This window comes from Eulemur rufifrons, chromosome 21 (genome assembly GCF_041146395.1).
Source record: "Eulemur rufifrons isolate Redbay chromosome 21, OSU_ERuf_1, whole genome shotgun sequence".
Classification (NCBI taxonomy): domain Eukaryota; kingdom Metazoa; phylum Chordata; class Mammalia; order Primates; family Lemuridae; genus Eulemur; species Eulemur rufifrons.
Genome location: NC_091003.1, coordinates 8,470,665 through 8,484,275, shown reverse-complemented (window position 1 = coordinate 8,484,275; position 13,611 = coordinate 8,470,665). Strand labels below are relative to the sequence as shown.

Here is a 13,611-nt window from a genome sequence, read left to right as displayed (position 1 = left end):
TCCCAGCTACTCGGGAGACTGAGGCAAGAGGATCGCTTGAGTTCGAGGTTACAATGAACTACAATTGTGCCACTGCACTCCAGCCTAGGTGACAGAGTGAGACCCCGTCTCAAGAAAAAAAAAAATTCAAGAACCACAATGTGAACCTATGATTGGGAAATGCGGAGAGAACTAAAAGAAGAAACAACTAAGGGTACAAAGTCCCTGGAGGGGAGGGGGGAACAGGTAGGACACAGGGCTGCTTTTCTCTACTATTTGGTTTTTTCTTCAACTATGCGATGTATTGTTTTTACTTTAAAATTAGATCATGAGCATTTTTCTGACATTAAGTATTTGAAAGTCAGTGCAAATAAGAAATCTAAAAAGACAAGCCAGACAGATAAGCTGGACGACCAGACGGCGGAACTGCCAGACCCCAAGCCAAAGAGCTGGCAGACAGACACACAGACAGACAGACAGACAGACAGGGCCGGACGGGCGGCAGGCTGCAAACGCCCACGGTGCCGCTCCCCGCACAGACCTTCCGAGTCCTGGTTCTTGCGGCTGTAGTTCATGCGGAAGACGAAGGCCTCGAGGATGAAGGCGACGATGATGGTCATCACCACCTGGCCAGGGATGGGGGAGGGGTGTGTGGGTGTCTCCTGCCTGCAGCGGGGCCCACACCCAACAGAGCCCGGCCGGATGGGACCCGGCCCCCTCCCCTAGGCTGAGCCCGAGCAGCAGGTGCAGCCAATGCCTGGGAAGACGGAGGAGGAGGAGGAGGAGGAGCGATCCGCAGCCGGCGACCTACCATGGTCACGATGTAAAAGGTCATGAAGTAGAGGCGGCTCCAGTGGGAGGTCTGCGAGGTGACACCTTCCTGGAGACCGAGGGGAGCAGCCAGTGAGCAAACGCCCAGGCAGGGCCAAGCAATGTCCACTTGGGCCGCTCCACGGCCCCTGGCCCAGAGCCAGGCGTCACCGGCTCTTTACAGCTCCCCTCTGATTTGCGCCTGGCGGTGAGAGGCAGAGGAGAGGGACCCTCTGCCCCAGGTCTAACAACTCCCCTCTGCTGTGCGTGCCCGGGATGCCCTCCTGGGCGGCAGGTTCAGGACCGCACAGTCTTTGTCCCAAGTAGTGACAGGACTGGGGAGAGTTTAAGTGATTCGGGGGTGGGAATCAACAATGCCTGCTTGGGTGCAGTGGCTCACGCCTGTAATCCCCGCACTTTGGAGGCTGAGGTGGGAGGATTGCTTGGGGCCAGGAGTTTAAGACCAGCCTGGGCAATCTAGCCAGATCCCATCTCCACAAAATATTTAAAAATTAGCCAGGTACGGTGGTGTGTGCCTGTGGTCCCAGCCACTTGGGAGGCTGAGGGGGGAGATCACTTGAGCCCAGGCTGCAGGGAGCTACGATTGCACCACTGCACTCCAGCCTAGGGGACAGAATGAGACTCTGTCTCAAAATAAAACAAACAACAACAACAACAAAAAAAACCAACAATGCTTGAGACATTATTTCTTAATTGAAAAATCATCTCCGCAGTGGTGGGAGACAGAACAGAGAGCCAGAGGCTGTGGCATCTCCTGGCTGCTTGGGGACGGGCAGGGACATGGTGGGGCAAGCCAGTTCCTGCAAATGCTGGAAGGTGGCTTCTGGGGTCCAGCCCATACTATGGCCTCCCCACAGGACACCAACCCAGTGAGACCCGAGACCCCAAACCTCAGGCCACAGGAAGGGCCATGCACCCCACGCTGGGTGAGGGGAGACCCAGCCTCAGAGGGCAGTGGGAAAACACCCCCAGGAGCTGGCTGAGATCTTACCATGATGATGTACCAGTTGTTGACAACAGTGAGCTCAAACAAGGTCACTGCCAAAGGGAAGGAAGAAAGAGAAGTGTCTGGATCAGACCTGCTTCTTCAAGGTCAGTTTCAAGCAGCCTGTCTCTACCCATCCTGGGCAGCCTGTCCTTGGGTATCACGCACAAAAACCATGGCGGCACCACAGGTCGGCGTGGGCTACGAGCTCCAGGAGGTCAGCCAAGGCCCTCCCCGAGTGCCTGCTCCACAGGGACTTTTGTTACCTTGGCCTGTCCCCAAGAGGGCGTGTCCTTAGCCTCACAGCCTGTGCTAGACCAGGGCCAGCGTGGGGGTCTCACTGGGGCTGCCCCCTCCTCTGCAGAGGCCGTGTTTGGCAGGGCCACTGCCCGCCATGCCCCCCACCCCAGGCCTCTCCCTGGAACCAGCAGGGGCTGTGCAGGGCACTGTGGCAGCCTTGGTGTGGCCGGGTCCCACCCTGCGAATGGCACACAACGAGGTGGGCGGTGCCCTTGCACTGGACTGTACCCCTTCCAGCTAAGGCACGAAGGTCTTCTCCTTCCTGGTACTGAAAAAGTATCAGGAAAAAGAGTAAAACCCGGTGGCTGCGCAAGCCCTGGGAATCTGGCCTGGACTCTGCCCCTACGGCTGGGCAGATGGGACCCACACGCTCCACCTGGGCCAGGGAGGACCACAGAAAGTGTGGCCGACAGCTCGGGAGGGAGAGGCTCAGACAGTTTTGCTATACCCGCTCTGGGACTTGTGGTGACAAAGGCAGTGTGCCCAGGGAATGTCCCCCTGTGATTTCTCCACTCACCAAAGCTGTTCAAGATGTTGTCAAAATTATTGAGATAGTAGTAGCCTTCCTCCACGACAGTCCTATTGCCCACGGTGTGATTGAGCCAGCGGTAGGCATCTGCCACCGTGCTAGTGCTGGCCGGGAAGACATGGGAGGCAGAAGGGAAGGTCATGAGACAATCGGCCACCTCCACAGAGGACAAAAAGCTGAAGCAAACCGAGGTCCGGCCAGGGATCTTTCTGCTGTGCCCCAGCCTGGTTTCTGCCAGGCCCTCTCCAGCTCGTGCCAGGCTCCTCTGCCCTCACTGCTGGGCTCCGGGGGACCCCAGGCTCCCCCACCTGCCTTCCCCTGGCAGTTCTCTCTCGCAGCTCCCCGCTGGGCAGGGAGGAGAGGCAAGAGCCTCCCCACGTGTGCCCAGTCCAGGATTTGCTCTTGAGGCTGGGAGCTGCACAGCAACCCCAGGGAACGGGGTTCCTCACCGGGGCCCCCCAAAACTTTGCCTGAGCATGTCCCACATTTGAATAGGCTGTGTCTGTCTCGAGATCTCATCTGCCACCTCCCTCCCCGTGCTCCGTGGCTGTTCTATGCAAACCCACGCCAGCGTTTCTGAGTCTAGTGCCGGGGCCAGCAGGGAGCCTGTTCAGCAGGCGGAGTCCCGCACCCCGTGCAAGACCACCGAGTCAGAGGCACGGTGCGGCCAGAGGCACGGTGGGGCCGGGGCTTGCGCTGTAAGCAGCTCCCTGGGGATTCTGGCTCACTCTAGAGTCTGGGACCCCCTGCTGTGGGCTGCTGGTTCCAGGCTCAGCCTGACACTCAGACTGGCCGCCAATGTCTTTGTAAAGCTGTTTGTTGGTGCTTGAGGCCACAAAAACAGTAAAGAGAAGACTGTGATCCAGAACGCATGGCGAAGTGGGTTGATCTATCGTGGGTGCTTAGGAGAAAGGGGGAGGGGAGAGGGGACAGGCCCTAGGAGGTTTTGCTCCCAGACCCCTATCTCTGAGCCCACGGGCCTTCCCTCCGTGTGTCTGTCTTATCCTAACAGGCTGTCCCTAGGAGCCTGATCTTGACCCAGGTCCCCAGCCACTCCCAGAGGGGAAGGAAAGGAACCACGGGCCCTAGGCTGCTGGCTCTGGGTGGCCTCCATCCCTCAGCACAAAGGGGGAGCTGAGGGAGGCCCACTGGGGCGGGGGACTGACTCAGACCCTCACTCTAGAGACAACCCGGAGTCCGGGCCCCTCATGTAGCTCCCTGCGCTCAACTGAGCCCTGAAAAGCAAAGCAAGGCAGGTCCTGGAGAGGCGTGTCCCCGAGGACCCTGAGGCTCAGAGGGGGCCCGCCCTGCACCTGGTCCCCCCAGCAATGCAGAAATGCAGGGTGCCCCACTGTCTACTCACTTGCAGCAGTTGGGGTAGAGGATCCCGCAGAAGAATTCCATGCCCGCGATGGCGAAGGAGTAGTAAAAGATGAGCAGGGTGAGGCCCAGGCTGGGAGGGTCAGAAAGGACAGGGTGACGTGGGGCCAGCCGGGGAGACGGCTCCTCTGCAGCCCCGGCCTCCTCGGACCCACTGAGCTGACACGGAGGCATGCCCCTGGCCGGGGTCACCGACTGGGAAGTGCCTGCGGGGAAGGGGCCTCGTGGTGCGGCTCAGTTCAGGACTCTATTAACAGATGCCCCTTTGCCAGAGATTCGCCCCTTACCTGTGAAGGTAGACTCACAGGTGACCCCTTACCTGTGAACGTAGACACAGGCGGTAAGTGAGTTGACAGCTCCCTGCCCTCCCTACTAAGTATTTCAGACGGGTCAGTGGAGGAAAATGGTGCCGGGGAGACCTGCGGCGTCAAAATCTCAGGCTCCCTGAAGGCCCACCAGGCCCTGGACTCCAGTCCTTCTTGGGACTCCTTCCCCGACTACCACTCGGCTCCCCACCCCTGCGGGCACAGCCTCACGGCGCCCGCGCCTGCGGGCTGGGAGGCAGGCAGTACCTGGCCATCCGCGGCAGCAGCTCAAACATGGTGTCCAGCACGTTGCGGTAGCGCTTTTTCAATTTAAACAGCCTGAGCGACGGAAGAACACCAGGTCACTTACAGCAGGGGCGTGGCCTCAGCCCCCTGTTGGCAGAACGTGCTGGAGCCTGCCTTCCACGGGGCCCCTCCCCCAACCGAGAGTCTACTTGGCTCAGGTGACTCGTGCACCTGGTAAGGGACCGGGGCAGCCCCAGGACACCGGGGTTGGACAGGACCCTTCCAGGCAGAGGCGCAGAGCCACCTGTCTCCCACGGTATCACGTGGGTGAGGGGGCAGCGACCGCCCACCGCAGTTTGCACACTAAGCAGGAGGCAGAGAGCCCAGCCTGGCTCCTGGGTGGGAGGCAAGAGAAGCGCACGCCCGCCAAGGAGCAGGGAGCAGCGCTGACCAGTCAGGAAGGGTGGCGGTGGGTGGGGGAGGCGTACACATGGGGTGGCCCCAGGCCACCCCGTGCCCACCCTTCCTGTCCCCCCAGAAGGGAAGGGACGGGCCATGAGAGCGGTGGGACTGCCGCTGGAGTCGAGAGGAAAACCCAGGCTCTGAGGACACAGCCCTGGGACCCTTCCCTAGGAAGAGACACATCGACGGAGCAGGGCTGTACCCGGATTTCCTACAGTGTCCCTGGGAAACCGGTGGGACCTGCCTGTGGGTTTTTCATGACCAGAGGCTGAGCCAGCAAAGCACGAAGGGCCCCTGAAAGGCCCTTCTGACTGCAGAGCCCGTGGCTCTGATTTACGACTGAGCCCGGGGGCTTGTGTGGCCGCAGCGATGCCGGCGGGACAGAGTTCACGTGAGGCACACGGTGCCGGCGAGGGGCGGAGGCGCGGGCCGCCCGCACACCCTCACAGGTGAAGACACTGACCCCCGTGGTGCTTCTGCAGGAGCCGTGATGTCTGTGACACCAGCTGTGCGTCTTCTAGCTCCTTCCAGATCACTTCTCAGACCAGTCCAGGGCCTTCCCGTCCTCCCTCTGCCCCCCTCTCCCGGCCCCAGCCTGCCTTGTCACCTTAGCAGCTGGAGGGGACGCAGGACCACTATGAAATAGAAGGGCTCCATGTTGAGGGCCAGAGCCAGCAGGCCCAGGAAGGCGAACACCGTGACGGAGAAGTCGAACCTGGGGGGCAGGAGCGGTCAAGGTCCATTCAGTGGCCCTCGGTCCCAATTCCGAGGAGCCCAGAAAGCAGCCACAGCAAAACCAACAACAGCCGGCTGGCCTCAGGTAGCAACTCCCTGCTGCCCTGGGGTCCTGAGCTTGAGTTGGCCAGGCCCAGTCACGGGGGGATCTCAGGGGTCAGATCTCAGCGCTCTCAATACCCGGGATCCCCCTCCCGAGGGCCGCGTGCTGGTCTAACGACAGAGAGGACAGAAGCCCCGGCCTCTGCAGCCCCGAAGACAGGCCTCGCTTCGTGTCAGCTCAGCAAACATCTGGACACACAGTGGGGCCAGCCCGACCCTAGAACTTTCTTTTTTTTTTTTTTTTTTTTTTGAGACAGAGTCTCACTCTGTTGCCCAGGCTAGAGTGCCGTGGCGTCAGCCTAGCTCACAGCAACCTCAAACTCCTGAGCTCAAGCGATCCTCCTGTCTCAGCCTCCCGAGTAGCTGGGACTACAGGCATGCACCACCATGCCCGGCTAATTTTTTCTATATATATTTTTAGCTGTTCATAAAATTTCTTTCTATTTTTAGTAGAGATGGGGTCTCGCTCTTGCTCAGGCTGGTCTCGAACTCCTGAGCTCAAACGATCCGCCCACCTCGGCCTCCCAGAGTGCTAGGATTACAGGCGTGAGCCACCACGCCCGGCCGACCCTGGAACTTTCTGAGGGAAGAGGGCAGGACCTTCCCATGGGCTTCTCACCAGAACAGCTGCCTGCTCCAAGTCGCAGGGCACACAAGTACTGTCCCTCCCAACTCCTCTGTTTATTAACTGATGTCACTCTCACGACCCCAGATCTCATGAGCGCAGCCTGATCTCACGGGTCAGTTAACTCTAACCAGGCGGGCGAGTGACCTCCCGAGCTCGGCCTGTCCTCAGACCTTCCCTCTGCCGCTGCAGAAGCGGCTGGGTGTTGGGGACGTGCAGGGAGGGGATGCATGGCCACCACTGGAGTCCCAGCCACGGGTCAGAAACACGCTCCACTCACAGGTTCCATCCGGAGGACAGGTACTCCACGGGGCCCAAGCCCGCGACTTTCAGGAACAGCTCCACACCGTAGACTGCGGAGAGAAGGAGGCCGTGGCCACATCCTCCCCCACCCGGCCTGGCTCCTCGGAGGCTGCTCTGCGGTCTGCAGCCTCCCCGCGGGCCACGTGCCCTCCAGGCTGCGCCCCACCCAAGCCTCACCCAGGACACCACACGCTCTCACTCCAGGACAGGGCCTGGTCCAGATGGCGGCCACCTGGGCAACTTGCTTAAGAAGAGAAATCCTCCCTCCTCCTCCCCGGGCGGGCACAGCCATCCATCCACCCAGGCAGGCCGTGTCCGGCACCATCCGCAGGCGCTGCGCTGGGTGCCGGGCGTGCAGCGGTGAACAGGGCGGCCCTGCACGCACAGAGCTTATCGTCTCCATGGGAGGAAGGACAAGTGAACAGGGAACGCCAACACAGTGTCCCGGTGTTCAGACTTGACAAGATGACGAGGACAGTCAGGCAGAGATGGGCACGGGGACAAAAGCACCAGGCAGAGGACATGAGCCATGCACGGGCCCAGGGGCAGGAGGTCACACAGCGGGGAGAGGGTCGCTGATCAGGAGGGCTGGGGGGTGGCACGGGGGTGACAGTGCTGACAGATGAGGCTGAACGGGTGGGCTGGGGCCTCGCCCAGCGGGCGGTGCGGGCCACACCGGGGGATCTGGACTCGATCTCGAGAGTAATGGAGAACCATGAAAGAGTTTTAAACAAGGGCGAGTTGGAATCAGACCAAATTTCTGCCCCATCTCTTTACGGCTCCCTGTTTTCGAGAAGAGCCATGAGATTCTAAACCAAACGGAAGTTCCCCTAGGCAGTGGTTGAGACAAGCGGTTCGGCAAAGCCGCGTCAGACACTTACTAGTGAGAAAGACAAGGTAACTCCAGGGCACGTGTTTGGAGAAGAAGTTCCCACCTGTAAGACACAGCAGTAGCAGGTCAAGGGCAAGCCAGGTGTGCTGCCCAGGTGGCCAGTCCCCGAGCTGGGGCTCACCTTTCAGCATAAACGTCTCCACGAGGATCCAGATACCATTGACGGCCACCACCAAGTCTGAAATAGACAGGCCCATGAAAGACAGAGAAAGGACAGGCGGGCTTGGAAATCTACAGGTCACAGCTGCAGTCCCTGGTTAACTTCCGGGAAGCTCTGGGGAGGGGGAGAACAGGGCTGCTCCACACACCCATTGGATGGGGAACGCCCTTCTGCTTGGTGCTCTTCCCAGAGGAGCTAAATCAACGGCGGTTTCACTTCGAAACAGCCACGTGTTTCTGAAAGCACGCTCTATGTCACCGTAGGGACACCAGTTAAGATGTAGAGATTATTCTAAGTCAGTGTAAAAGATGAATACACAGGGGTTCGAGCATTGAAAACATTTGTTTTCCCTTAGAGAAGTCTAATTTTAAAATAACTGCATAGCTGGGCACAGTGGCTCACGCCTGTAATCCCAGCACTTTGGGAGGCTGAGGTGGGAGGATTGCTTGAGCTCAGGAGTTCGAGACCAGCCTGGGCAATACAGCAAGTCCCCATCTCTATAATCGATCAGTCACTAAAATGAAATTAAGTAAACTGACTACATGAACTACGTAGTAAGATTGCTCATGCATTTAGCCTTTGGTCTAGCAATCCCACTTCTAGGGACCCATCCCAACGACGCACTAACAAAAATCCAAAAAGGCATATACTGCAAGCTGTTCACTGCTGCGCTATTGGTGACAGCAAAACACTGGAAACAACCTAAATGATGACCAGTGGGGTACTGGTTGAATACACTATGACATAACATATCCATAAAATGGCTGGCTTGCTTTCTTTTCTCTTTATTTTTTTACAGGTTGGAGACCGGGGTGGCGGCTCCCTTCTCCACCCAAAATGTCATACTTTCATCCATAAAAAAAAAAAAAATGAGGTCTATCTCTGTATAACACTATGAAGTGACCTCTGATCTCCAGGACATATTGCTAACTGAAAAAAAGCAAGGCGAGGGAAAAAGTGCATAAAGTATGCTATTGTTTATTTAAGACAGGAGATGCTAATGTATATGCATCTACTTATAGTTTTTAAAAAAATGGAAGGATAAACCATAACAAAAGTTGCCCTCTAGAGGAAGTGACAGAGAGGTAAACTAACCTTCCTTACATGTAGTTTGTTTCGAAGATCTGACTTAGAACCATATAAATATTTTACATAATTTTAAAACAAAATTAAATGTAAAAAGCAGTCCCTGAAAATAAACAATAACCCGACATAAAGAAGCCCAAATGTGTATCCCGTTGGTGACATACCCACGCGGAGAGGAACTATGCCGGGTGATCTAAAAATAGTAATCTGAATGTGCAGCCCCTGCGGTGCTGTTTCTAGCAGTTATATCGCTGGGACTGTGTCGAGATTGTTACTCTGGGACTGTGGGTCAAAGCAAATGAGTAGTTGTGTTACTGTTGTTGGGATCCTGGATTTTAAGATTGGGCATCTAGAGCTGTAAGATTAATGAAGTCAGGTAAAAAAATCCTGTGGTCCTGAACGTGAAGTATCAGCATGAAGTCACAATGTAGTTTACCTTTAAAAAAACAAAATCCTAGCTCCGTCCACGGAAAGGCCCAGAAACAATAACCAACCCCAAGCAACGAGCACCCGAGCACCTCCGACTGTGGTCTCTAAAAAACACCATTTCCCACTAAAAGGAGCTACAGTTCCTCGGAAAGACTGAATCTGATCAAGCCTCTAGGTTAGTTCTGTCCAGGAGAATGTTCTGTAACAATGAAAAGTTTCTTATCTGCATGGTCCAGTTGGTAGTCATTAGTGTTTGTGGCCATTGAGCACTTGCAGTGTGATTGGTCAGCTGAATTTTTAATTCTAATTAACTTAAATGTAAACAGCCACACGTGGCTGGTGGCTACCACAACCGGACAACACAGCTCTGGATATAACTACCAAAGTACGGGAAATAAGCAACAGAGGAACACGCAAAACCATGACTAAAGGATAAACAATCTTGTTGTTTATCTCCCTCTTGTAAATATGCTGTATCTCCCTCTTGTAAATGTGCAGTATCTCCCTCTTGTAAATGTTGCAAGAGGGAGCAAAGGGGTGGAAGAGGAACCTACACATTAAAGCAAACTTAAGACACATAGCAACTCTGGTTCTGGAATTTGTGTCTAGAAGATGCAGGTGCAGAGAGGGGATGATGAGCCAGAGGTGGGGGTGGGGGGTCAGATGAATGACAGCCCAGCCATGAGATGGTAACTGGTGAAGCAGGGTGACGGGCACATGGATAGGAATTATGATCTTTTATGCATGCTTGGAATTCTCTATGATAAAAAGTCAAAAAGATGACCCCAGGACTAATCTGTCTTCCCGCCTTCTAGAATAGCAAAGGAGGAAAGGGCCTACCGCTGTGACATTTCACACTTACACATGAAATACTGGAAGGCCTTGGACTTCACGAGGATATTAATGCCTGTTTGAAGAGAAGACATGTTACAACGGAAATTTTCATACACATTCCCCTACCACATTCTTCATGCATGAAGGCAACCGGGGTGTTTATGTCCAGGGGTGAAAAAAGGAGGGGCTTGCTCTAAGGTTGACACCCACACTTCTGCTCAGACCCCAAGACCAGACTACACTGAAAACAGCTGCTCTGGGAGAGCCTAGGCAACCCCGAGCCAACACAGAGTAGGACAGAGCTTCGCTGGAGCTTAAGCTGCTGCTCACCTTGACCTGGGACTGTGTATTCGTCCACTTGAGTAACTATCATCCCAGTGGAATAAAAACCCTCTAAAGAATATGGGATAACAGCTGTGCCCAAAGGCCTAGTGCTGGGAGAAATCACAGAATAAAATACACCATCTTCACTCTTGTTCCCAGTGGCCCAGCTCCAGGCTTCCGGCTATTTGCGTAAGAAATTCCCCGTGAGCTGACCAGACTCCCACGCGGAACTTCAAAACTGGCATTAAACTAAGGAGCAACTGTACGGTAAATATATGAGCACTCAGTTAAAAATTTCAAATCTTATACTATACGAGCACCATGCAAGGGGCCACGCCATCTAGCTACATATCCTGCCACTGGAGGAGGGGGAAAATATGTCACTGGATGAAAAGGCAGGTTACAGAAAAAGTAGTGTGATCGTGTTGTTTCAAAAATGCACAGAAAAATCACCAACAGGGAAACACATCAGAGAATTAACAGTGGTTATCTCTGGGTGGTAAATTTTCATTGTCTTCTAATTATCTGACTTTCTAAATTTTCTTCAGTGAATATCTTTGCTTTTGTATGAGGAAAGAAAAATCCACAAACTGTCTTGGTTTGGTTATGTTACCGATTTCTTTCCTGGTCTGCTTCCTACCACTTACGTGCCTGCTGGGGAGATCACACTCTGTTGTCACACGCGGACATTCAGACACCGTCTCACACACACACACCCTCAAATGGTCGTCTGTGGTCTCCGGAAACCCCAGCTGCCAAGACGCCGTCCTCAAGCCACCCTTACCTTTGAAGATGAGGAAGGCTGTCCTGGGAAGCTCATCGAACCAGTGCTCTCTGTTTTTCTTTGCCTGGTAAGGCAACGGGGCCACAGGGGAGAGGGTTCAGGGCCAGCGACCAGAATCCAGCCCTGGGGCCAGGAGGCTGGCGTTCCTGTCCTGCTCGACCCACTGTTAGCACTCAGGGATCCAAATGACAACACAGCCAGCCAGTGCCTGCTGAGCATCACAACGTGCCACGCATGTGCATCACTTTTATATAATCCTGAAAACAACCCTGCAGGTAGGGATTGTCCTTATCTTGTTTCCCAGGTGAGACAAGCCTTGGAAAGGTTTGGTAACTTGCCTGATGACATACAGTGACTCATGCGGTCTGACATTCCTCGCTACTAACCGTTGATACTACATCACAAATGTAACGGTAGATTTGGGGGCCAGGGGCCACCCGTATACAGAGCCGAGCTGGCCTGGCAGGGACAGAGCTGGCCCCCAGGGACCCTAGTCCACCTCCAGTCTCACAAGCGCACTCACCTTCCACTTCAAGGCAGCAACTTCATAGATATCATAAAAGTCCTTTAGGCTGGCGTAAGTAAAACGAAAAGGCAAAAAAGAAAACAAATCAGACCACATTCCCACTGAGCTTTGGTTCTCCCACTCACCTGTCCACGGTCACCTTTACAGGTGAGGTGGGAGGGGACGAGGGGACCTCCTGTGAGTCCTGGCGCATCAGTACCCAGGGGACCCTCACCCCCGGGGCGTTTGGATTTCCTCTGCCCTTGAGCTACTACGAATACATAACCCACTTAGTCTATACCGACCGCACTAACTACAGACTGTTTCTGTCCCCTGGCGAGGCAGCCCCTGGGGTACTATAATTCTTGGGACAGAAACGTCACCTCTTTTAGCAGAGGCCTTAATGGAACACCTGGGACTGTGAGTCCAGCCCCAACAGAGCTCGCTCGTTCTCCTCGCCACAGCAGGCTGCGGCTGTTCCCATCGACGGGGTTTTGGTCATTAACAGTCTAGAAGGCCAACGCTGCCCATGCAGTTCTCAGGGTCGGTTCCTGGAGGCTGACGACGGGGTGTATTCACCCCTCTCTGTCCATCTGGCTCACATGCGACTACCCCACCCCACTGGGCGCTCGGGGGTCAGTGGCTGGGCCAGTCCACTTCATGGCCGACACACTCGTTTTTAATCAAGTCAGACTGGACTGGATTTGTGCTGGACTATGGACGCTTGCAAAAAGAACCCTAACGAATACAGTCTACAAGTCTACATGCGTAAGTATCTCCGTGAAGCAAACTGAAGTCTGCAACGAGCCGCCAGGCCTGCCCACCTGGTGCCTTCCCACGCCCCGGCTCCCTCCCGTGAGTGTGTGACTGCCACGCCTGGCCACGTCGCCCCACCTGGCACCTGCTCGTACCTGAGCAGGGGCGTGTTGTTCTGATTCAGGGCCTTGAACGTGAGAAGGCGCTCCCTCGCGCTCATGCGGGGCTTGTAGAAGCGCATGAGGCCTTCGAACTGCCTGTAGGAGATGCCGGCAGGCCTCTGGGGGAGGGAAGAGGGCACCGTGGGACAGAGGAAGATCCAGAGCCAGACTGTCCCCCTCCCCTCGGGGCGGCCACTCATTCTCCCAGGGGCAGGGCTCCTGGTTCCTAAGTTGCTGGCCCTGCCGTGCTTAGGGGCTGCCCTGGGCAAGGGAGGGAGGACGGGGACCCACCCGGCCCTCTCGGCCCTACCCGCTGGCTGAGGAGCAGGCGGTAGGCGTGCTGGATGGCGGTGCGCTTATGCAGCAGCAGAGACTTGAACTTGCGTTTCTCGATGTCGTTGAAGGTGTCAAACACCACGGCCAGAAGCTGTGAGAGAGAAGCACAGAGCCTGGCTCCCCTGCACGCAGGGCCTCGAGCGGCCGGGGCTCGTCCTCTGCCTGCGCAGGGCTTTCGCCCAGCCAGCCCAGAGGGAGCCCGGGAAGGACCCCCGGCTGCACCACGTGGTGTCGAAGTTTGTCTCCAAGTCTCAACAGAGGAAGGCTGTTCGTTGCCACTTGAAAATTTCTCTCTTAGGATACATGAAGACATTGGGATGCGATTTTTCTCCAGGTTCCAAGTCTACTTTCCTACTCTCCTCTCCCACGTTTCACCTGCAGCTCGTCCCAGGCTGGGCAGGGGACAAGCCAGGGCAGAAGAAGGCAGCAATAGGACGGTGCCTGGGTTCCGAGCCCAATCCCGCTCGGTCCCGTGGCTGGGGGGTTGACTGCCACTGTGCCCAGCGCTTCCTCCTCCTGCCCCGTTACTTCCCCCTGTGAGTCACAGCTTCCCATGTGGCCC

The 13,611-nt window shown here is 55.8% G+C and overlaps 1 protein-coding gene across 1 annotated transcript in view; it reads right to left on the bottom strand.

Annotated features, from left to right (window-relative positions):
• The window catches only part of TPCN1 (two pore segment channel 1), a 57,000-nt gene that overhangs the window by 3,452 nt on the left and 39,937 nt on the right, over positions 1 to 13,611 (bottom strand). The window contains exons 11-25 of the mRNA XM_069497067.1: positions 13,024 to 13,140; positions 12,708 to 12,832; positions 11,815 to 11,863; positions 11,292 to 11,355; positions 10,212 to 10,256; positions 7,796 to 7,852; positions 7,664 to 7,717; positions 6,760 to 6,832; positions 5,625 to 5,732; positions 4,577 to 4,648; positions 3,988 to 4,077; positions 2,613 to 2,728; positions 1,802 to 1,848; positions 791 to 859; positions 521 to 605 (exon numbers count right to left, since the gene is read on the bottom strand). Coding sequence (XP_069353168.1) covers positions 521 to 605; positions 791 to 859; positions 1,802 to 1,848; positions 2,613 to 2,728; positions 3,988 to 4,077; positions 4,577 to 4,648; positions 5,625 to 5,732; positions 6,760 to 6,832; positions 7,664 to 7,717; positions 7,796 to 7,852; positions 10,212 to 10,256; positions 11,292 to 11,355; positions 11,815 to 11,863; positions 12,708 to 12,832; positions 13,024 to 13,140 — 1,171 coding nt within the window. The remainder of the gene's footprint in view (positions 1 to 520; positions 606 to 790; positions 860 to 1,801; positions 1,849 to 2,612; positions 2,729 to 3,987; positions 4,078 to 4,576; positions 4,649 to 5,624; positions 5,733 to 6,759; positions 6,833 to 7,663; positions 7,718 to 7,795; positions 7,853 to 10,211; positions 10,257 to 11,291; positions 11,356 to 11,814; positions 11,864 to 12,707; positions 12,833 to 13,023; positions 13,141 to 13,611) is intronic.